Genomic DNA, 22,774 nt, shown 5'->3' on the forward strand with positions numbered 1-22,774 from the left:
CTAAATGTCTCAATAGAAGAGCAGGGAGACAAAATATAATCACCCCAATTGTATAAATTATATTGTATTAACATACTCTACCATGCAGATTGGATTTTTATTCATAAAGGTTATGCTTTAAAATAAGTGTTAAATACTAGCTCTATATACCCATAGCATTCATTGATATAGACTGTCTAGATTTAAAAAAAGAAGAAGAATAGATACCTGTTTCAATGTGTTGTATTGATGTCAGCCAGAGAAGTGTCCTCTTCAAACTGCAGGTCAGTGAATGTTGAGGAGAAGGTCTGATGAAATGTCTGACCGTATGCATGGTAAGGGCTGGAGGGCTGTTGACAAAAATGTGTCAAAAACATGACAGGACACGCACATCCCAACAGTGCAGTAGGCCTACAGAACAGTCGAAAAATCTGCGCACCAGTGTCATGCTCCCATCGTGGAATTTATTAGAATACATTCCATATTGGGAGCACAACACTGATGTGTGGATCTTATTATTTTTCTATGTTACAGAAGCTGTCACTTTGATCAACTTCCTGTTGAAATGTGCTGTCCAGTAGATCGTATCACATGGCAAAATAATCAACCAAGTAATAACACAAAATAATGAATTAAATGTAACTTACGTAAGTGTACAAAGCAATGTATGTTTGAGAATGTCTCACATCAAAAATAAATAATAAAATGGACATAATAAACAATAATACATTTCCACTATATACTCCCTGCATTTTGGCTATGTGAAAACGGGGTATGAGTGAGTGGCCTACGTCCCAGCAAGTTCACCCAGTGGTGGAAAAAGAACTGAAATGTTTTACTTAAGTAAAAGTATCGATACTGCAACGTAGAAGTACTCTGTTACAAGTAAAAGTCCCGAATTAAAAATGTACTTGCGTAAAAGTGCAAAAGTATTGGTATCAAAATGTAATTAAAGTACCAAAAGTAAAAGTACAAAAATGTTTGAAGATAGCAGATCTACAAGCTCACAGTGCGTCGCGATGCGACGCGTTGTGAGCTTGTAGATCGGCTATTTTCAAATAGCCTATAAAATAGGGCTAAAATGGTTAATGTATGTTTTATAATGTAATAATTCTTTATATCTGCTACGTAACTAGTAACTAAAGTTTTAAAATATTTGTAGTGGAGTAAAAGTACAATATTTGCCTCTGAGATGTATTGGAGTAGAAGTAAAAGTATAGACAATTGGAAATACTCCAGTAAAGTGAAAGTACCTCAAAATTGTACTTAAGTACAGTACTTGAGTAAATGTATTTAGTTACTTTACACCACTGAGTTCACCTAAGTGAGTACATCCCATCAAGATCCCCAAGTGTCTAGAAACGTCATGGCAAAGACTTCACCAGAGGAGAAAAATAATTAAACTGAAATATCAGCCATGCGTAAAAGTGTACTGTAAATGAAACTGAAAGTGTTGTCAGCAGTATTTTAGTCTCATGAGCATCAACTGCACAGTGATGGTGAAAAGCTACTTGAAAAGACAAGTTCAGACAAACCACAAATCATTATTGCATTTTTTCCAGCCAACAGGGAACTGAGAAAAAAACTGGAACTGAATTCTCATGTGTACCATACATGAAACGTGATACAATTCTGTCATCAGTATCTTGAAGGCGCTGTAAGTGATATTTTGGTTAAATCTTTATTATATATATATTTTTGAAAATAGGTCAGTTTCAGAGTTAACTTGCCACGTTATACTTGCCATGAAGGCTGTCAAATGTTCCATATTATTATAAGCCCAAAATATCAACTCAGAGGCAGAGAACAGAGTGGTTCTCAAAGTGGGGTCCGGGGACCCCCAGGGGTCCTGGAGGGGGTTCCACACGGTCACCAGCATAATTTTTGAGTGAAAAATTTGATATTTTGTGTGTGTTGAGTGACAGTCAAGTGAGCCAACGAGAGACTCTGAGTAGCCTGCTGCTGAAGAGACAGGAGTCACTGGACTCAAGGAATGGAATTTCTAGATACTTTAAACATTTAAATAACATGATGAAGTAAATACTTAAGTATTCAAAAGTACAAATTACAAAGTACATTTTCTTTTTAATATCAATGCATTCTGAAAGCATGTAAAATAATAATAATAATAATAATACTTTAATTATGTTTATTACTATTATTAAACAGCATAGTTTATTGTCACAATTAAGTGAAAATATTTATTTTTAAAAACACATGCTTTATTATCATGAACATGACAAGTTATTTTGTTGTACTGGGGAAAAAAAGATTATTCATTGTTAAGATCTGGGCTTTAAATCCATATAGGAAAGGACCAGAGTTGGACAAAGTACTCAACTCCAGGACTTAATTGCACCCGGGAGCAGTATGGGTTAGCGCCCCCCTGCCTACGTCTTCCGTGAGGAACCAACGGTGAGGCCATTTAGGAGTAACCTGACTCTTATTTTAGGAGGGCCTTTCAGGCAAGCCGCAAGTGGAGCCTGCAGTACCCCAACGGCCCAAGACACCATCACACCAAAGTGAAATGTTTGGAGCGGGGGGGGGTCTGGTGCAGCGCTCAGGTCCTGGACCTGGTGAGAGTCGGACGAAGGAGGGGCCCGGTCAGGAGGCCACCCACAGAGCCTATAGTCCACTCCACGTGCCAGAGCCTCCCCCGGTCCCGGCAGAGTCGTTCCGGAGAAGCGGACTGAGGGGCCCTGTCTTTCCCTAAGAGGACTGACCGTGGGTAGCTACTGGGACGTAAGTCGGGGCTTGATCAACCCCGACTGGGTCACCTGGGCGAGGGTGTATGTACCGAAACACCCGTTGACCCCAGGCTACAACACTGATGATACGTCCCAGGTGCATCCACGTGACGATTTTTATTTACTTGAGTCAAAGTAGGCCTATACTCCTGGTCAAATATTACTCAACTACAAGTGAAAGTTGCTGTACTGGAGTACTTTTGAAAGTATATTACAAAGTACATTTTCCTTTTAATGTCAATGCACTGCTGTATAGAAATGTTGACATTCCCCCCCTCCCCCCAAAAAATCAACGATTTTTCCAGAAGTGTAGCAGAAAATAGCAGGTTTTTGGACGTTGCGCTATTTGCGACAATTGCGCTATTTGGACGTCCGGTAGCTCCTATGTGGGCATTAAGGCTTCACCCGGTCCCTAGCTGAGGTCACATGAGGACCCAAGTATGTGCTGACCTCTGCTTCAGGACATCACAAGGCAAAGGGGGGCGAGCAGTGAGCGCAGAGCAACACTGACCTCAAGTGGTCGTTTAGTGAACTGAACACTGCTCTGGTTTTCGGCTTCATTGCCTGCCTGCTCCATGAACATGAATGAATTCAGGAAGGGTGGGCACTAGGGAAATCTGGGCAATGTTTGGGGGGGAAGGTTGGGCACTATAGAAGGGTAGGAACCAGGAAGAGTGGGAACCAGGCCTCGGAAGACGGGGCATTAAATATGGGCACCAATACACTTTTTAGTAAAATATGCCTATAACCCTAACCTTAATCCTCCTAACTCTAACCTCAGTAAAACTATGACTAACCCAAACCTTACTCCTAAACCTAACCTCAGTAAAACTATGCCTAAACCTAACCTTAACTCTATACCTAACTTAACTTTAACCTACTAAACAAAACTAATTTGTCTGAAAATGTTTTGGAAAGGGTAAAAAATAAATAAATCTGAATGTACTTGCAATCCAGTAATTTGCATGCCAGACTTCAAAGTATTCCTGTTTTAGAGCCTGGATTTCCTATTGTCCCCACTCTTCCGAGGCCTGGTGCCCACTCTGTTTTGGTGCCCAGTTTTCCATAGTAGCTGACATATCAACTGAATATTATAAATAATATAGGTAAATAATATATTGTTGAAAAGGCTTAGTTATGCCTTTAGAACAGGGGTCTTCAACGTTTTTAGGCCAAGGACCCCCTAGCTGGGAGAGATATGAAGCAGGGACCCCCTCTATATTGTATACAATTGTGTTTCAGATAAACATTTGCTGCTCTTTTTTCCCTCTACACCTATAACTCTTTGCCAAAAATAGCAGATCTACAAGCTCACAACGCTTCGCGCTGCGAGGCGTTGTGAGCTTGTAGATCGGCTATTTTTGGCTTAAGTTCTCCTCAGAAAAGGGATGCTAGGGTTCAAGTGGTTAATGTAAGAAAAAAAATCATATCACACAAAGATTTGGCGGACCCCTTGTAGTAACTCTGAGGACCCCCTAGGGGTCCCGGACCCCCTGTTGAAGACCCCTGCTTTAGAATGACATGATTGCAGCACATCACTGAGTGACGCTGTTAGACTAAGATTTGTGGTTTTATTTTGATGTTTCTGGACATCCGCTGATCCCACCAACTTCCAACTCGCCACAGACGGTTCTGTTGTGGAGTTGTGACTTAGTTATGAGCATAGGAGGATTATGATAAAATGGACCCCATGGCACATGCAGACTTAGAAAAGTACCCCATGTGCAATGACTTGCTGTCAACACCACAAAACTATTCTAGTGACACATTATTGTATATTAACAGTATTTATAAATTCGTTTTTTTATTGCCATCATATTAAATCAGAAACCTCAAAGATAAATGCTGGATATAGTATTTAGTGTCTTGCACGCACACAGACAAACAAACACAATTTTCTCAGAAAAAGAAAGAGGGCGATAACACGCCACAGGAAGTTTGAAAGCTAAGGCAGTAGGCCTACTGTACAAGTGATGATTATTAAAGAAGTCATTATGCACTTTGATTGATTGATTGATTGAATACTTTATTTAGAAATTTGAAAAAAGCAGATGAAAGTACAGTTCAAATACAAGGTCAACTAAATAGGATTTAGAAACCCCAAAAGCCTATGGATTGTTTCAATTGGGGTCAATTCATAGTGACATTAAATGACAGATAGATATACACTACTATGCAGAACATCATATGGATAGTTTAAAAATAAAAATAAGAAAATAAATAATATGTACAGTAAACAGTTCGAGCGGGGGGGGGGCTGGGTTATGACTTTTACAGGGGCCAGTTTTAGAATTGCAGCCACCTGAAGGTACTATTTTAGGGCAGTTTTGAAGGAGAGTAGGGTTCTACACTCCTTCACTACTTTTACTACACAGTACTAGTACTACACAGTATACAATATGTCATGGTAAATAGAACAGTGGGGGGAAGGGCTTCCTAAATGGCTAAGATGCAAAAAGGAATCTCCTTGAATGCAGAATGGCAGAGATCTGCACTCCAAGGAGTGCACTTTTCTAGTATTTATATTTCCAGCATTATAAATATTATGATCATCAATTTTGTAGTTGCAAGTAAATAGCAAAATGTATAGTGTTTTTTCATCATCATATTCCTGCCAAATACAAAATCAATGGCCAAAACAAGCAAATACAACCTTTTAATGGGTTTTGTGACTGTGTATGAATGATTACAAAAATATCCTGTTTTTAAAACTCTAAGTTCATCATATTATTGAACCTTTTCATAATTTGTCATCATCGTTTCGACCTATAACGACCTATAACCCTATACCTGTGCCTCAGAAACATTATTATCTTTGCTATGACTGGTGGTCCCTGGGTTTGTGGAAGTGTTGGTCTGAGGCACTTCTTCAGTGAAGGCTTTCTCCATCACTTTTAGGACAGACTTGCGAAATACATCCTTGAAATCCTGACCCATGAACACGTACAACAGCGGGTTCAGGCAGCTGTTGATAAATGCCACACTGAAAGCTATGTGCAGAGACGTGCAGAGAGATTTGGAGAGGCAGGGGCTGGGATTTGAAAAGGGCACATGCACGGACAAATGTGTCCCCAAGCGCGCGCGAAATTTTGCGGATATTCGTCGGATTCGGGTACTTTTTTACCCGTTTTTTGTTACTTTATTTCGGTTTTAGGGTTAGGGGTAGGGTTAGGTTAGTGTTATAGATATATAATAAAAAAAATAAAAAAAAATGTTTTTAATATTTTTTTTTATTGGTGGCTTTGGATAAAACATTGGTGGCTATAGCCACCGAAGCCCCCGCCTAACGACGCCACTTATTCTTCTGTATAATGAGTACTTTTACTTAAGTAAAGAAATTGAGTACTTTTCCCACCACTGCTGCTGACACAGCGAGAGAGAGAGAGAGAGAGAGAGAGAGAGGGAGAGAGATATATATAGGCTCCTGCTTGACAAGTAATTTCAAATTAACAGCTATATATTTTTTTTTTGTCCATACATACCTAATCTGTCTCAAACAATTGGTCCGTGTTCTGCGTGCATTCACTGCGTTCAGTTGTGGCCTCAGTTAGGTTTCGATTGTGTATAATAGACTTCGTTTGCCGGGCGGTATCGCGCACCCAAAAAATAGCCGATCTACAAGCTCACAATGCCTGGCGTTGCGACGCGTTGTGAGCTTGTAAATCAACTATAATTCTGCGCGAGCACTGCATGGCACGGGGCTCAATTAAGTAAGCTTTACTGCAGGTGCGAGGCCAACGGGCGCAGGGGTTTCTACAGTTTTACAGTCAGAGGAGACGAGGGCACTTTTTACCGACAGACAAAAGGGCAGGGGCTCAAGCCCCCTTTGATGTCTATGTGTGCACGTGCATGGCTATGTGATACCCAATGTTGATCCCATTATCCAGCGTTACACTGTAATATGTCCCCATTCGAAACACCAACCAAATTTGTTCCATGATGTGAAGGGGGGCCCAGCAAAGGAAAAAAGCGGTGATAACAGCTGCTATGATTTTGAAGCGGTGACCTGAGTGGCTGACCAGCGAGCGATTCCTCCTGAGCCGGTAGATGATGACAGAATAGCAGGAGACGATGACGGTGAAAGGGACCACGAATCCCACGAGGAAGCGAGTGATGAACACGGCCCTAACTGGAAGAATCACTGTGGCTTGAGGACCGTAGTCATTGGGTGCATAGTATTCGAAGCACTTAATGATGTCCTTGTCATGCTCTGTGTCCCAAAGGATGAAGTAAGGGGAGCTGAAAACCAAGGCCAGAACCCAGACACCCAGACTCACACAAGACGCCTTTCTGACACTGCGGTGGTTCTTGGCCCACACTGGCCATACCACACATACACATCTGTCAACACTGATGACCATCAGAATGAAGATGCTGACATACATGTTCATGTGAACTAAGGTATAGTTCAGTTTGCACATGAATTTGCCAAAAGGCCAGTGGTGGTCCATAACTATTTCTGTGATGATCAGGGGCAGGAACGCTGTGAAGAGGAAGTCGGCCACAGCGAGGTTGAGGTACCACACAGTGCTGATGGTTTTCTTCATTTTTAAACCCGTCACCCAGATGACAACACCGTTCCCCAACACGCCGAGCACAAAGACCAGGCTGTAAATGACGAGGGACACGACCTTGAGGGATTTTTCCATCTCCATCGTCCTAAAACCTAAAACAACAAAACAAAGCATTATTACGAAGCCCCTAAAGGGACATGTGTTATTTTAAAGTTTTTTTTTTGTATGGGTGTAGGAAAGGAAAATATATATATATTTTTAAGTGGTTTTAGGTGTACAATACGTAGCAGAAATAAACATTTTAAAAAAATAGTTTGCAAAATCAAATTTGGAAAAATTTGATTTTTTTTGTCATGTTGATTTTTATTGTCCTTAATATAACGAGATAGGGGAACTCGGCAATGTTTAAGAAAAAAATATATATTCCTCCAAAATATTAAATTTCACACACTTATTTTTTTTTCACCAACTTGTTTTTTCATTTCTGATACCTATTGATAATTTTTAATTTAACATTCTAAATAATGTTGATGAATCATTCCACCACATCAATATTTACAACTCTTAATTAAATATAAGTGATATGTTAAAATAAGTGTTAAACAGCTTTATATTACAATTAAGGCCGGGCCGTTAACGCCGTTACCGGGCTAAGTTAACGGCGGACTCTTAACGCGCGATAAAAAAATTACCGCCGTTAATCTATTCTCAAAGTTGGGTCTGGGAGCCAATTACATTAGCTTTACTTTACTGTGTGTGTGTGTGTGTGTGTGTGTGTGTGTGTGTGTGTGTGTGTGTGTGTGTGTCCGCGCGCGAGCGGGGGGGGGGGGGGGGGGGGGGGGGGGGGGCGGACTCTGCATGTAGCGTTGATTTCAACTTGTTGAAAGTGTGTGTGTGTGTGTGTGTGTGTGTGGGTGTGTGTGTGTGTGGGGGGGGGGGGGGGGGGGGGTGTGCGCACGCGAGCGATGTGTTTGTGTGACGAGCATACATGCGCGTGTCAGACTGCTCCTCCTACCTGCTGCTTAGAGTTAGAGGAGCTGCACTCGCTCGCCTCTCATTGAAAATGAATGTCCTTAATGTAACAAGCTGCCTAAAGCCTTCTGTATGAAAAGCTTGACTGTTTATGTCCATTCGTCGGATTGACGTTCGTTTTATTGAACTCAGTGATTTTCCGCGACTTGTCTTTCACTTAGAATCAAATGTCCGTCAAGTCAAACGACAGTAGCACTTGATTCCGGACGGTTGGCCTTCAAAATAAGAGCGTTTTACTTTAGGTCAGATAAATTCAAAATAAGAGTGCACTGACTTGCTTCTTTTTTTTTAAAGAAGAAGAATGCTCAGTTTTCATTGTTGCTACACTTAGAATATCAAATAAAAAGTTAGCCCCATTTAGTACCTCTCCCTCCGCTATGTAGCTCAGAGATGAGGTCCTACGTGGAGCAGTGCCGTATGGTTGAAAAATGTCCGCACATTTTCCACTTTACATGTTTCTTACCCCTTTCTGCACATCGTATCCAAAAAGTAAAGGTATTCTGAAACGATCACAGATGTTTGAAATTTTAACTCACGATAAAATCCATCCAACGAGTTGAAAAAAGTGTTTAAATCGCTTCTCTCCTCAGCCGGTTCAATAATATTATGCATTAGAAGATGCAATTCAACATTTGACCAGTAGGGCAATCAGTAATGTTATCTCTATAGAGACACACGGGCGGAAACGGAAGGCCTACAAATTCACGCCCACTTTTGAGATAGCGCCGCTACTCGGGGTCCGTTAGAACGATGAACTGCAGCTCTCAATGCATTCCCTATGAGAGGATATGAGAGTTAGCCTACTTTTAAAATATTCCTACATTAACTGGAGACGATATTGATTTAAATAAAAATATGTTTCCAAATGTATGGAGTGTCTTTGTCAACATATCTTCTTGTTTTCTTAATAGTTGATGTGTTTCACATTTAATTTGCCACTTTAACGAGTTACCCATAATGTTAACACAGCAGAGGGTAGACGGCAGACAGACAAGTTGTCGCATTTCAGTGACATCACTGCCTTTACGAGCGCGGAGCGCGCCGAGCGCTGACAAATGGTGTACCCACTGTAGAGACAGGAAAGGCGGTTGCCTGACCAACTAAGATCTCGCCTCCCCTAAAATAAAAAAACAAAAAAAAAAACGAAAATGTGTCATTGTGTGCTTAATGTCCTCAAAGTCACGCATCCAACAAGCTTTGAACTGAGCAGATTGGACCTTCTGTTCCAGAGATAATGACCAAAACATATTGAAAACGGACACTTTCGCCAGTTTTCTGGGTATTGAAAACCTCAAGGGATGCGTCCGTGATGTATATACCATGCGACCACTTAAACTCTAAATCTGCGATGCTAGCGGTTTTGACATACTGATGGAGTATATTATAGTATATTGTGGGTAGTATATCGAGATGACAGATATGGGACATTGAAAAGGATAAATTAAACAAATGGGACAGTTTATTAGAACACAAAAAAAATCGCTACAGCTTCAGTAGTTAACCAGTGAAATTACGGTATTTTACAATGCCTCTCATAGAGATTGCATTGAGAGCTGCAGTTCATCGTTCTAACGGACCCCGAGTGTCAAAAGTGGGCGTGAATTTGTAGGCCTTCCGTTTCCGGCCGTGTGTGTCTATGGGCGCAACTCTTGCGCAATGTCTTAAAAACATGTAACCGGCGGAGGAGAGAGGCGAATAAAGTGCTTTTTTCAACTCGTTGGATAGATTTTATGGTGAGTTAAAATTTCAAACATCTGTGAGCATTTCAGAAAACCTTTACTTTTTGGATACGATGTGCAGAAAGAGGTAAAACATGTAAAGTGGAAAATGTGCGGACATTTTTCAACCATACGGCAGAGATAAACATGGAACCTCATCTCGGAGCTATACAGCGGAAGGTGAGGTTCCAATTGGAGCTAATAAAAAGTGTGAAGCAAAAAAATAGGATACTTAAAGTTAAGAGTGATACTGACTTGTTATAAATGAAGAATGCTTAGTTTTCAATGTTGCTACACTTAGAATATCAAATAACAAGTGTGGGAACCCAATAGCACTTAAATAGTGATATTGACAGTTTTTTTTTTAAATAATTTGACGTTGCAACACTTAAAATATAGAATATGACATTTTAACGGTAATATCGTATATCGTATCGATATCGCCTGAGTGACTGGTGGAAGAAGGAGAAGTAGAGATTGGACTGATTGAGTCAAGCCATGTCACATAGCTACTGTACTGAGTGACTGTACTGGTGACATTATTTGTGTTATTATTTGTATGAATGAGTGTCTAGAAAAGCATAACACATCATTTCACAAGACTTCACCAGAAGAGCAACATAATGAAACTGAAATCTCAGCCATATAAGTAATTAAGTGTAATGTAAATGAATCTGAAAGTGTCGTCAGCAGTATTTTAGTCTCATGAGCAACAACTGCACAGTGAGTTAAACTTGACATTTAAATGTGTGTGAAGCACTTCAATGTCTACAAAAGCCCGTCGTAGCTGGCCTTCACTATCACGGGGACGTCCCGTGGCTCCTACATGACCATTGAGGCTTCACCCTCTCTAAAGTCACCATGTGGGCCAATTATGTGCTGACCTCAGCTTCAGGACATCCAAGGTAAAGGGGGTCAAAGGGGGCCAGTTTTCCCTAGTGCCCAGAATGTTTTGGTGCCCACCCTTCCTGTTACCAAATCAATGTGTGTGCGTTCCACTATGACTATTTAGTCAACAAATGATATGGAAATATGTGGTGAACCCAGGGTTTACCGTTGCCCGTCAGTTCTGCCTTCTGCCCCTCACAAAATGAAAATCAATTGTCAAAATCTGCTCATTTATGTGCTAAGCGTGACTTTGAGACATCACCATGGAGTGTACCTTAATGAGGAGACTATTTTGTAATATACATTTTTAATCAATAACACACCACAAGGGGGGGCTCTAAGTTTGAGAGATAGTAGGCCTACTGTACAACTGATGATTATTAAATAAGTTATTATACAGTATAGAATATTTCATGTTAAATGTATGAACAATAGAACAACACTATGAAAGAAATACAAAAAGGACGCTCCTTGAATGCAGAAAAAACACATAATGATGCTAATCAACACAGTTCAGCAAGCACTTTAAAAGCTGTGAACACCACAAACAAGGCTTGACAACATACTGTACATGCAGCAACAGGCGAGGACAAGAAATTTAGTTCAGTCAGACAACTCAGCATAATCATCCAAAGCAATAACACGAAATTATTAATAAAATGTAACTAAAGTCTACAAAACAATGTTTGTGAATGTCTCACATAACAAATAAAAAATAAATAATGAAGTGGACTCTCTTAATAACATCTTGTTATGGGGAGAGATTTGTCTCAAAAGTATTTGTGAATCCAATACCAAGATGCACACATATTCCATGATTTACAAATGTGTTTCCATGATTCACAAATGTGTTTCCATGATTCACAAATGTGTTTCCATGATTCACAAATGTGTTTTGCAATCTGCAAACACAAATTGTTTATTTGTGACTTTTGTAAATATGAATTTGTAATTTTTACAAAAATGTATTATACTTGTGTGTGCATTTATCATAAAATATCATTTGCAAATCATCAATTCTGTGTGTCAATTGTTGAGTCTGCATTTGTGAGTAGACCAACACACGCATACATTCCTCTTCCCTGCTACATCATTTTGAGACAAACGTCACGCTTTTTAAGAACATTTTTACAAATGTATTTTCCTATCTGCAAACTTACTTGTAACTTGTAACTTGCCATTTAAATACATGTGCTATTGAATATACATTTGAGAGTACACCATCACGTGTATTTAGTTTTGAGACAAGCTTAACACTCTTTTGGTGAGATTCACTCACACATACCTGCAGATCCACACGTGTGCTTGTACTGCCCCACCCCCACCCCATGGCAATTACAGCCAGGTGGGCACTGCCACTAATCAGTTAGACGGGGATTTCAGAAAAAAAATGTATTTGGGGGTAAAAGTTGGGAAGCTGACTATTTTACATAATTCAAGGCTGCTGAATCTGAATAATATGGTTCCCATACAAATTTGATTGTTTTTAACCTTCTAATTTGCATTAAAAAATGGCTGCCAATGTTGAACAATTTCAACAAGGCAAGCAAAACTGAAGAATAAAGTGTCTATATCTATGTTCTGAGGGTCAGACAATGTGTGTACGGTATTTGTTATGTAATTAGTGGTAAGCCTACTCCTAAATATGCAAATAGAGGCCACCATTACAGAAAACTGTTTACTAAAAGAAGTGATCCATATGCACCCCCTTATTTTATTTTATTTTCTACTTATCTGTATTTTTGTGTGCACTTCAGACAGTTGCTTGATTAAATATTTAGACATTTAATGTTAATTTAATCAGTTGCAGGTGTTCATGCTACATACATACATGCGTACTGTACAATACATACAGTACATACATACATACATACATACATACATACACACATGATACGATCAGCACCAAACTTAGCACAGACACTAGTCAGGGGTCTGCCATCAGAATAGCCACACCAGGGGCCACGTGTGGCTCTCAGGGGCCACATCAGGGGGCCCCGGGGTTCCACAGGTGCACCGTTGCCACCAATCTGCACCAAACTTGGCACAAACACTGTTCAGGGGCCTGCCATGACAATAGTCACACCAAGGGCCCCCAATGTATTTTACCTTTTGTAACTATGTGTCTTTGTGACAGTAGTATTTTCATGCTGGCATACCTGAAGAATATGTACAGGGCAAGGTTCGAGCCAGAAAATGACATGAGACATGAAACTCCACATTAGCCAAGAAGAGACAGACATGGACCACCCGTAATCATGCCATGAAAAACAGTTCACTCAATGACTTGGTGACCTAAGATGACACGTTGATGTAGTTGACAGCAGTTACTGGGAAGTAAGAGATCAAGAACTTCCACAGAAAAGGGAATAGAATCTCAAGAAGGGGAAGTGTAGCAGATTGCCTTAGTTATCATTATTAGGAAATGTGCCCATGTAATAGGGTGTGTCTGCTCACTAATACATAAGTTACAAATCAGTATATCAGTTAATATGAGTTTGGTTCCTCAATTGTTGTATGTCAAACTTTTTGGGCTGACCCCATGTCCAGGTGACCTTTAGTCTAGTTATCTCCCATCATCACTTTAAAGGGTAATGTTTCCAACCAAACTGAAATGCAGATGTCCTTTGTTAACATAAAACAATCAGTCATGATTAATTCCACATTTCTATAAAGAAAACATCAAATGGATGCAACTGCTAAAATAACCTGACTCCGCCAGATGGGGAAAGTATTGAATGTGACGCAGGCTTCTTCTTCAGGTTACTCGTAAAAGGCCTCACAGTGGATTTGTTTCTATTATAATAAACAATTAATTCCATCACTCATATTATAAGCATCAGATCACTTTTCCTCCATTTTATTATCAGATGTTGTACACATACATATCTTTTAGTTAGTTTCATACTTCAGCATGATCGATACTGTTGATTAAATTACATTATTCAAATAATCATAATTGTCATCATGTCCAGCATTAGATCATGTGTGTCTGTATCGCTGTATCACAGCATTCGTGCCTCACACCCAATCTATGTGTGTGCGTGTGCCTGTGTGTATTGCAGCAGCGTTGTGCCCCCACACCCAAAGCAATCTATGTGTGCGCGTATGCCTGTGTGTGTTGTAATCGGCTTTCTCCAGCCCAAAGTACAGGATACACCTGCTATGTACTTTCGTGTACTAAGCATTTTCAGTTCCTCAGATTATATTCTCATTTCTTCATTTCTTCATCCTGTTTGCCACTGAGTGACCAGTACTGTCGACATCTCCAGTGTCATACGAGGTAACCTTCGCGTCCAGTAACCAGTAACTTTTTGTGTGTTGTATTGCAGTAACATCCTGTCCCCAAGATGTTTGGGGAGCTTTACTCACACAGCATTATTCAGTAAAGTGATTTGATTCATTCTTCATTAGTGTAAGCTTATAAGCAAGGTTTATGATCCCCGCTGTGCTGTGCTTTACTCTTTCCTATTAATTCTTCTCTTCTTTGACCATGGTTTAGTAGGCCTAATAGGCAGACATGGAGACCATTATCACCTGCCCTGGCCTGGGATTTGCCATAAGGGATCCAAGGTACCCACGGTTGAAAGACTGATCTGAAAGCCATGTCTTTCGACACATAATGGGAACGGATATTCTATATAAAGTGAACTATATTTAACCACTTAAACTCTACATGGTTGACCGGAGGCCCTTGGGGCTTTATGCTAGTGTCTTTTCCCTGGTGTTAGGTAGGACAACTAACAGGTTGACAAGTAGCCTTTCCTGAAGCTCCTACGCCCAATATCTCTCCTGCCAAGTGGGGATTCCCTCTTGGCTCCCATGCGGAAGACCCAGGTTCAAATCCTGGGTCTTACAGTTGTAACAACCACTTGAATATTAGCATTCCTATTCAGGGGCAAATAGTGAACATCTGATCTACAAGCTCACAACGTGTCTCAACGTGTCACAAGTAACGTTATCGTGCATGTTGTGAGCTTGTACATAGTCCATTTTCGGTTATTTGGTGTTCAGAGAAAACAGGAGGGCCAATTATAGAGCCCTGGGAAATTGGTCAAATAAGTATATGGTTTAAGTTGTTTCCACATCAGGAGAGGACATAAAACGTGGGATTACAGCTTATCTTGGGGGGTTGGAGAGGGTGATATTATTCAAGTCTCTTGCATGAACAAAGGATGTTGCACGTTTTCTAACGTAACACTGTAAAATTGTGGATTTCATAGATGTTAGTAAGGTTGTGATGTCTATTTACACAGCTCACCTGTGGCCAGATTTTTTTATTCTTTTTTTACAATTTTATTACAATCTAGGTAGCTGGCTAGCAGTTTGTACTGTATGTTAAAGCGGCACTATGTAACTTTTTTAATGAAGAGAAGAGAGTCATTTTGTCCAATCTGTATGGTAGAGTATGTTAATAAATATAACTTATACAATTGGGGTGGTTGTATTTTGTCTCCCTGCTCTTCTATTGAGACAAAAGGTCATGGCTCACCTAGACACAGGATCTGACACGAATTTTGACCTGCTAGTCAAGATTAAAATTATCCCCTGAGCAAGCAGGCAGGCTCTATTAGCTCAATGGTAAAAAAAATGTCAGCGCTTGACCAAACCATTCAGCATTGGAAAATATAGATGACTCGATTTTCAGCCTGCTATGTGGCGCTCAAATCGAGTCCTATCGCGCTGATCAGAGCAATGGCCATTTGAAATGTTTGACACTGCTATAACGCTGCTGCAATGTAGTGCCACATGTGTGCAAACTTCCCAACATTTACCCCCAAATACATTTTTTTTTCCTGAAATCCCTCCTGTCTAACTGATCCCTCCTGATTAGTGGCAGTGCCCACCTGGCTGTAATTGCCATGGGGTGGGGATGGGGCAGTCCAAACACACATTTGAATCTGCAGGTATTTGTGAGTGAATCTTACCAAAATAATGTGAAGCCTGTCTCAAAACTTAACGGATCTGCACGGATCTGCAGAAAGTATGAATCTCACCAACACACAGATCTGCAGAAAGTATGAATCTCACCAACACACGGATCTGCACAAAGTATGAATCTCACCAACACACGGATCTGCAGAGAGTATGAATCTCACCAACACACGGATCTGCACAAAGTATGAATCTCACCAACACACAGATCTGCACAAAGTATGAATCTCACCAACACACGGATCTGCACAAAGTATGAATCTCACCAACACACGGATCTGCACAAAGTATGAATCTCACCAACACACGGATCTTCACAAAGTATGAATCTCACCAACACACGGATCTGCAGAAAGTGAGAGTGAATCTCTCCAACACTGTGTGAAACTTAGCACATGTATTTAAATGCAAACTTACAAGTTACAAGTAAGTTTGTGGATAGGAAAATACATTTGTAACAATTCTCTTAAAAAAGCGTGATGTTTGTCTCAAAATGATGTAACAGGAAAAAGGAATGTATGCGTGTGTTGGTCTACTCACAAATAAGATCCAACAATTCACACACAGAATAGATGATTTACAAATGATATTTTATGATAAATGCACACACAAGTATAATATTTTTTTGTAAAAATTACAAATTCAAATTTACAAAAGTCACAAATAAATAATTTGTGTTTGTAGATTGCAAAATACATTTGTACTGTACTATGCTACGCGGCCCGAACGTCTAGCGTGACGCGTCGTTCACTTTGCAGTGCCACCTTACAGGCACCTAAAGAGGTGACGTGCATCACCTCTGCAAGGACCCAAACCCACTTTGTGATTACTCACACCTGGCAGGTAGGATGTGATGTCATGTGATGTCATGCTGTCGTGAGATTACGTCACACTGGCGTTGTCATCGTGATGTCAGATTACGTCACACCGTCAAACTGGCGTCGCATACGGACAACCGACATGGCGCAGGATTCAAATTGTATATATAGATGTAATCATGGAAACACATTTGTAAATCATGGAAACATATTTGTAAATCAAAGAATATTTGTGCATCTTGGTATTGGATTCACAAATACTTTTGAGACAAATCTCTCCCCATATCTTGTGACTTCCGCCATACAAGATCAGTGCCCATTTTCACGTAGGATAAATTTAACCTGCACTTTGGCTACGTGATGAATGAGTAGCGTACATCCCATCATGATCACCACTTGTCTAGAAACTTCATGACAAATAACACATCATTTCACAAGACTTCACCAGAAGAGCAAAATAATGAAACTGAAATCTCAGCCATATAAGTAATTTAGTGTAATGTAAATGAATCTGAAAGTGTTGTCAGCAGTATTTTAGTCTCATGAGCAAGAACTGCACAGTGACGGTGAAGAACAAGCTGAAAAGACAAGTTCAGAGTCAGACAAAACACAAATCATTACTGCATTTTTCCCAGCCAATAGTGACCTGAGAAAAAACTGTACCATACATGAAACGTGATACAATTCTGTCAATCTTGAAGGTGCTGTAAGTGATATTTTGGTAAAATCTTTAATGTTAAAAAGTTTTAATCTTCCATATTATTGTAACCCCAAAATATTAACTCAGAAGCAGAGAACAGAGTGGTTCTCAAAGTGCGGTCCGGGGACCCCCAGGGGTCCTTGAGGGGGTTCCACACGGTCGCCAGCATAATTTGTGAATTTGTTGTTTTTTGGTTTGTGTGAAAAATGTGGTATTTTGCAGTCAAGTGAGCCAATGAGAGGAAATGAGTAGCCTGGACTCAAGGAATGGAATTTCTAGATACTTTAAACATTTAAATAACACAATGAAGTAAATACTCAAGTACTCAAAAGTACAAATTACAAAGTACATTTTCTTTTTCATATCAATGCATTCCAAAGACGTAAAAAATAAAAATAAAACATAAAATACACTTTCAGAAATGTTTACTTTAGTTATGTTTATTACTAGTATTAAACAGCATGATTTATATTCAAATGTCTCAATTAAGTGAAAATATATATTTTTAAAAACACATGCTTTATTATCATGAACATTTCAAGTTATTTTGTTGTACTGGGGGAAAAAAAAATTGTTAAGATCTGGGCTTTAAATCCATATAGGAAAGGACCAAAGACAAAGTAGAGACAAAGTACTCAACTCCAGCCTGGTGACACGAGGTTAGCCGAGGTGACTCTTCTTGTGCAGTGGTGGAAAGTAACTAAGTACATGTAGCCTACTCAAGTACAGTAATTAAGTAACATTTTAAGGATTTTTTACTTTACTGGAGTATTTCCAATTTTCAGTACTTTTACTTCTACTCCACTACATCTCAGAGGCAAATATTGTAGCCTACTTTTACTCCACTACACATTTTTTGAAAACTTTTTTACTGGTTAAAAGTTACTAGTTACTTTGTAGATTGTGATTATTATTACAAAACATACATATAACCACTTCAGCCCTATTTATATTTCGGCCATTTGAAAATATCTCACAATGCGTTTGCAATGCCAGGCATTGTGAGCTTGTAGATCTGCTATTGTCAACAACAAAGAATTATACATTTTGAACTTTAAGTATCTTTTTATGCCAATACTTTTGCACTTTTACTCAAGTAAATTTTGATTACCAGACTTTTACTTGTAACAGTGCATTTTTACAATGCAATATTTATACTTTTACTTAAGTAAAACATTTGAGTATTTTTCCACCACTCTATGCTACTACAGGGCAGGCTACTGTATGCTACACGTCACTAATTAGTCCGTCTGTGTAGTAGACTCCACACACTTTTACTATGACTGCTTTTTATGTAGGATCATGGAATTTACGAGGTATACAGTCAAAGAAATATAGAGAAGAAAAAAAAAAATTATCTATTAGGAACAAACTTTGATATATTATGCATTCAAGAATTGAGACTGAAAAGTGAAGTAGATGTAAATGATGTGATTAGTCTTTGGGAGAAAGGTCACGCAATTATTTCTATTGGTAATGATTTGGCAGATGGAGTAGGTATTTTATTTAAATCAAAAGATGTTCAGATCCATAAAAGGAGAGACATAATACCAGGTAGACTTTTAATGGTTGATTGTGTTATTAACGGAATTAAAATAAGGATAATTAATGTATATACATCTCAGAAAGCAAACGAGAAAATGCAACTCTTCAGGAAACTACAAGAGATAACGTTTACAGGACACCATGTGATTGTTTGTGGAGACTTTAATACTACTACTGAAAGCAATGACAAAATCTCAAATACACCTTTTAGACTTAGCCCAGATGGAAAATGTTTGAAAGAAGTAACAAACAATGTGGATTTAGTAGATATATTTCGTAAACTTAACCCAAATGGTGAAGGCTTCACTAGATTTGACAGCTCTTGTAAAACAAGAATTGACAGAATGTATACTTCAAAAACGATAGACCCTATTAACTATAATACTATTCTTACAGATACATCTGATCATTTGATAATTGTGTCCTTGCTTTGGGTGCATTTCGCCTTTCCGACATGTTGCCTTTCCGACGTTGACGAACCCTATACCTAACCCTAACCCTAACCCTAACCGCACGCGGAAGCCACTAGTCGGAGTGGCGAGATGTCGGAATGGAAGGAGAACCCCCCTTGCTTTCAGTTGGGAAAAACGAAAAAAGAGGTTACTGGAAATTGAATGTTAAATGCCTAGAAAATGTTGAACTCACAAAGGATCTTGAAAAAGAAATCAGGAAAATGTTTGAATTGAAATATTTTACAAAGTCTTATATAGAACTGTGGGAAATAATGAAATGTAGAATTTGCGACTATTTTAAATGTATGTCTAAAGAGATTAACATTGAACGAAATCATAGATATGATCAGCTAACAAAACAAGTCTTAGTTCTAAAATTAAAAAACATATTGAGTGAGAACGAACAGAAAGATCTACATGACCTAAAAAAAGAATTGAACAGCTATAATAATGAGTTTTTGTTCAATATAAAAAAGGAGGCGGGGTTTAACACTACTTCTGATTCAGGAGTTCTGGTTCCTAAAGCTCTGACGTTATGTAAAAAAAGAAGGGAAAAACGTTTCCTCGAATCAGTTTTAGACAAAGAAGGCTGTGTAGTCTCCGAGGAAAAAGAGAAAAGAAGAGTGATACAAGAAATGTGTTCTGAGAAATATAAAAGATCTGAGACCAATTTTGATAAAATATCAGAATTTTTAGAAGATATTCAACCTTTGTCTAAGGAGAAAACAGTAGCATTATTAGGTGAAATTACAAAAGAAGAAGTAAAAATTGCCATAAAACAACTTAGCGTAAATAAAAGTCCTGGGCCTGATGGTCTGTCAGCTGAACTCTATTTGTTACTCTTTGAACCAATACTTATTACCCTTACTGCAGCCTTCAACGAAGGGATTAAAGAAGGCAGATTGAGTGACTCTTTTTACCTAGGAGTGATGACAATGTTACACAAAAAAGGAGATAGAAGCAATTTAGATAACTATAGACACTTGACTTTGATGAATACAGATTACAAAATATTGGCCAAAGTAATAATGAATAGATTGATGAACATTTTAGACCAAATTATTGAACAAGAGCAAACATGCGCTATAAAAGGTAGAGTAATGTGGGATAACCTCTGTATATTTAGAGACATTATAACTTCAGATGCTGTGAAAGACTTTTATATTATAGGACTGGATCAAAAACAAGCCTTTGACTTGATTTCCCGTGATTACCTCTGGTTAGTGATGAAAAAATATGGTATTCCAAATAGTTTTATAGATATGGTTAAACTGCTATATGCAAGATCTACAGTGAAAATCAATGTCAATGGAGTCCTAACAGACCCATTTGAAATTGAGAAGGGAGTTAAGCAAGGCTGTCCGGTCAGTGCAGCCTTGTACATTCTCGCTATTAATCCACTAATAAAAAGAATAAATAGAGACGTGAATATACAAGGAATAACCATCAGTGCAGGTCAGACAGTAACAGCTTTGGCCTACGCAGATGATGTATCTATCATAATAAGAAACCAAGCTGAAATGAATTTTGTAAACAAACACTTTGAATTATATGAAGAAGTAGCTGGAGCCAAACTCAATCAAGATAAAACAGAAGGAGTTTGGATGGGAATTGATGAAAATAAACCAGAAATTAACGTAATTGTAAAAGATGAAATCAAAGTCTTGGGTCTTTATATAAATAAGGAAAAATGTTGTGAAAAAAACTGGGAGAAGAGAATCATAAAATTAAAAGAAGAAATAAGTAAATATGATAGAATGAAAGCCTCCTATAGGTCCAAAGTGGAAATACAGAAATGCTACTTAATATCAACTCTTATGTTCTTGGGTACGATATTCCCCCCCCCCCAAGAACATTTTTAACAAAAATGAATAAAATGTGTGTGAACTTCATCTGGGGAACCAACTATGAAATCACCAAGAGAAAGATCTTATTCCGCAGTAAAAAGAATGGTGGACTTGATGCCGTTGATCTAGATCTAAAATTAAAGATACTTTTTGTCAAAAATATAGCTAATGGCATTAAGAGGAGAGCAATCTGGGTTGGGGATCCAAATTCATGGAAAAAAAGATACGGTAGAAGTCGGAATGGTATACCTGACTACAAATTGCTCTATGGTGATTTTATAAAGAAATATGAACACTTGAATATTGACTGGAGCACATTATCAAGTAAAATGTTATATTCTATGATTAATGAGGAAGTAAATGGAGGTATGACTCAATATGAAGGGTTAAATGATGAAGAAAATGACAAATGTGTGAAGAACATCTATGCAAGAAACATATCATATGAAATGCAAGATAGAGCTTTTCTTATTTCCCAAAATAAGCTTCCAGTTAGACATATACTGAGATGGTGTAACAGAGTCAACACAACTGAATGTCCTATACCCAATTGCTCTTACCCCGAAACCTTACAACACTTCTTGTTTGAATGTGATAGATCTAGAAAAGTATGGGCCAGTATGGTGGGAATTGGTTTTAATGTTGAAATAAGTAACAATTCTTGCAGATTTGGTATCTTCAGAGAGACAATGGACAAGGAAAAACATGATTTTTTGGGGTGGATCATGTGTGTAGTTGTGGCAAAACTTTGGAAAACACGATGTAAAATGTCATTAGGTCAAGTTCAAATAATTCCACATAACGTGGTTTTTAACCAGATTCTGACCAGCCTTAAAAGGGCTCGTACTCTAGATAAAAATAGAAGAAAAGTAACACCTTGGCACTTTCTACACTTTTAATAATAGATTGGTCTTTTTATTGCCATAAATGAATTGATAAAGATGTGAATATTTATTCTGAAGAGTCTGGGATGTATGTATATTTGTATGGATTTGTTTGTAAGTGTATTTTTGTACTTTTGTAAGAATAAAACAGTCAACCTGAAAAAAATAATAATAATACACGTCACTAATTATAGCATTAGATAAACAAACATTCAGAATGGTCAACAATCAACATGTTCTGCTCATAGAGTTATAATATAGGGTTCTGCTCTGTCTTAACCTCGCCTCACCAGGCTTTCCACCGCGGAGGAAAAGTCTTCTTTTTTGAGAGAGAGAGAGAGAGAGAGAGAGAGAGAGAGAGAGAGAGAGAGAGAGAGAGAGAGAGAGAGAGAGAGAGAGAAAATGCGTATTAAAAAGTGTTTGTGTGTGAACCAACGACCAAGTGGTTTTTAGTATAAAACAAGTTCTTACCTATTACTTTAAACTGTAGGCTTTGGTCCTTTATTTTCTTTGTTGTGTCGTGTGTAAATGTAGTCCAGACTGCCGATTGTCTTTCTGTTTCACAGTTTACCCGCCTCCATAGCCTACTGACAGCTTGACACTCCATATATGGTCAACAAAGACAGTCTCATCCACACACGTCAAATAAGACCATTTCTGAAGGGGAAAAGTAGGCTACATGCCATTTCCCCCTCCTTTAAAACATACAAATATA

At 38.7% G+C, this 22,774-nt stretch overlaps 1 protein-coding gene across 1 annotated transcript; it reads right to left on the bottom strand.

Moving 5' to 3' along the window:
- Positions 1 to 212: 212 nt before the first annotated feature.
- LOC311061612 (formyl peptide receptor 2-like) lies at positions 213 to 22,598 on the bottom strand (the record flags this gene model as incomplete). The annotated part of the gene is made up of 4 exons (XM_084080306.1): positions 22,531 to 22,598; positions 6,651 to 7,392; positions 5,517 to 5,757; positions 213 to 329 (listed from the first exon to the last, which is right to left on the bottom strand). The coding sequence occupies exons 2-4, from the start codon at positions 7,379 to 7,381 to the stop codon at positions 213 to 215; spliced, it is 1,089 nt and encodes a 362-aa protein (XP_083936432.1). The 5' UTR covers positions 7,382 to 7,392; positions 22,531 to 22,598.
- Between the last annotated feature and the right edge of the window lie 176 nt (positions 22,599 to 22,774).

Source organism: Gymnoscopelus microlampas (assembly GCF_963454915.1).
Source record: "Gymnoscopelus microlampas genome assembly, chromosome: 15".
NCBI lineage: Eukaryota > Metazoa > Chordata > Actinopteri > Myctophiformes > Myctophidae > Gymnoscopelus > Gymnoscopelus microlampas.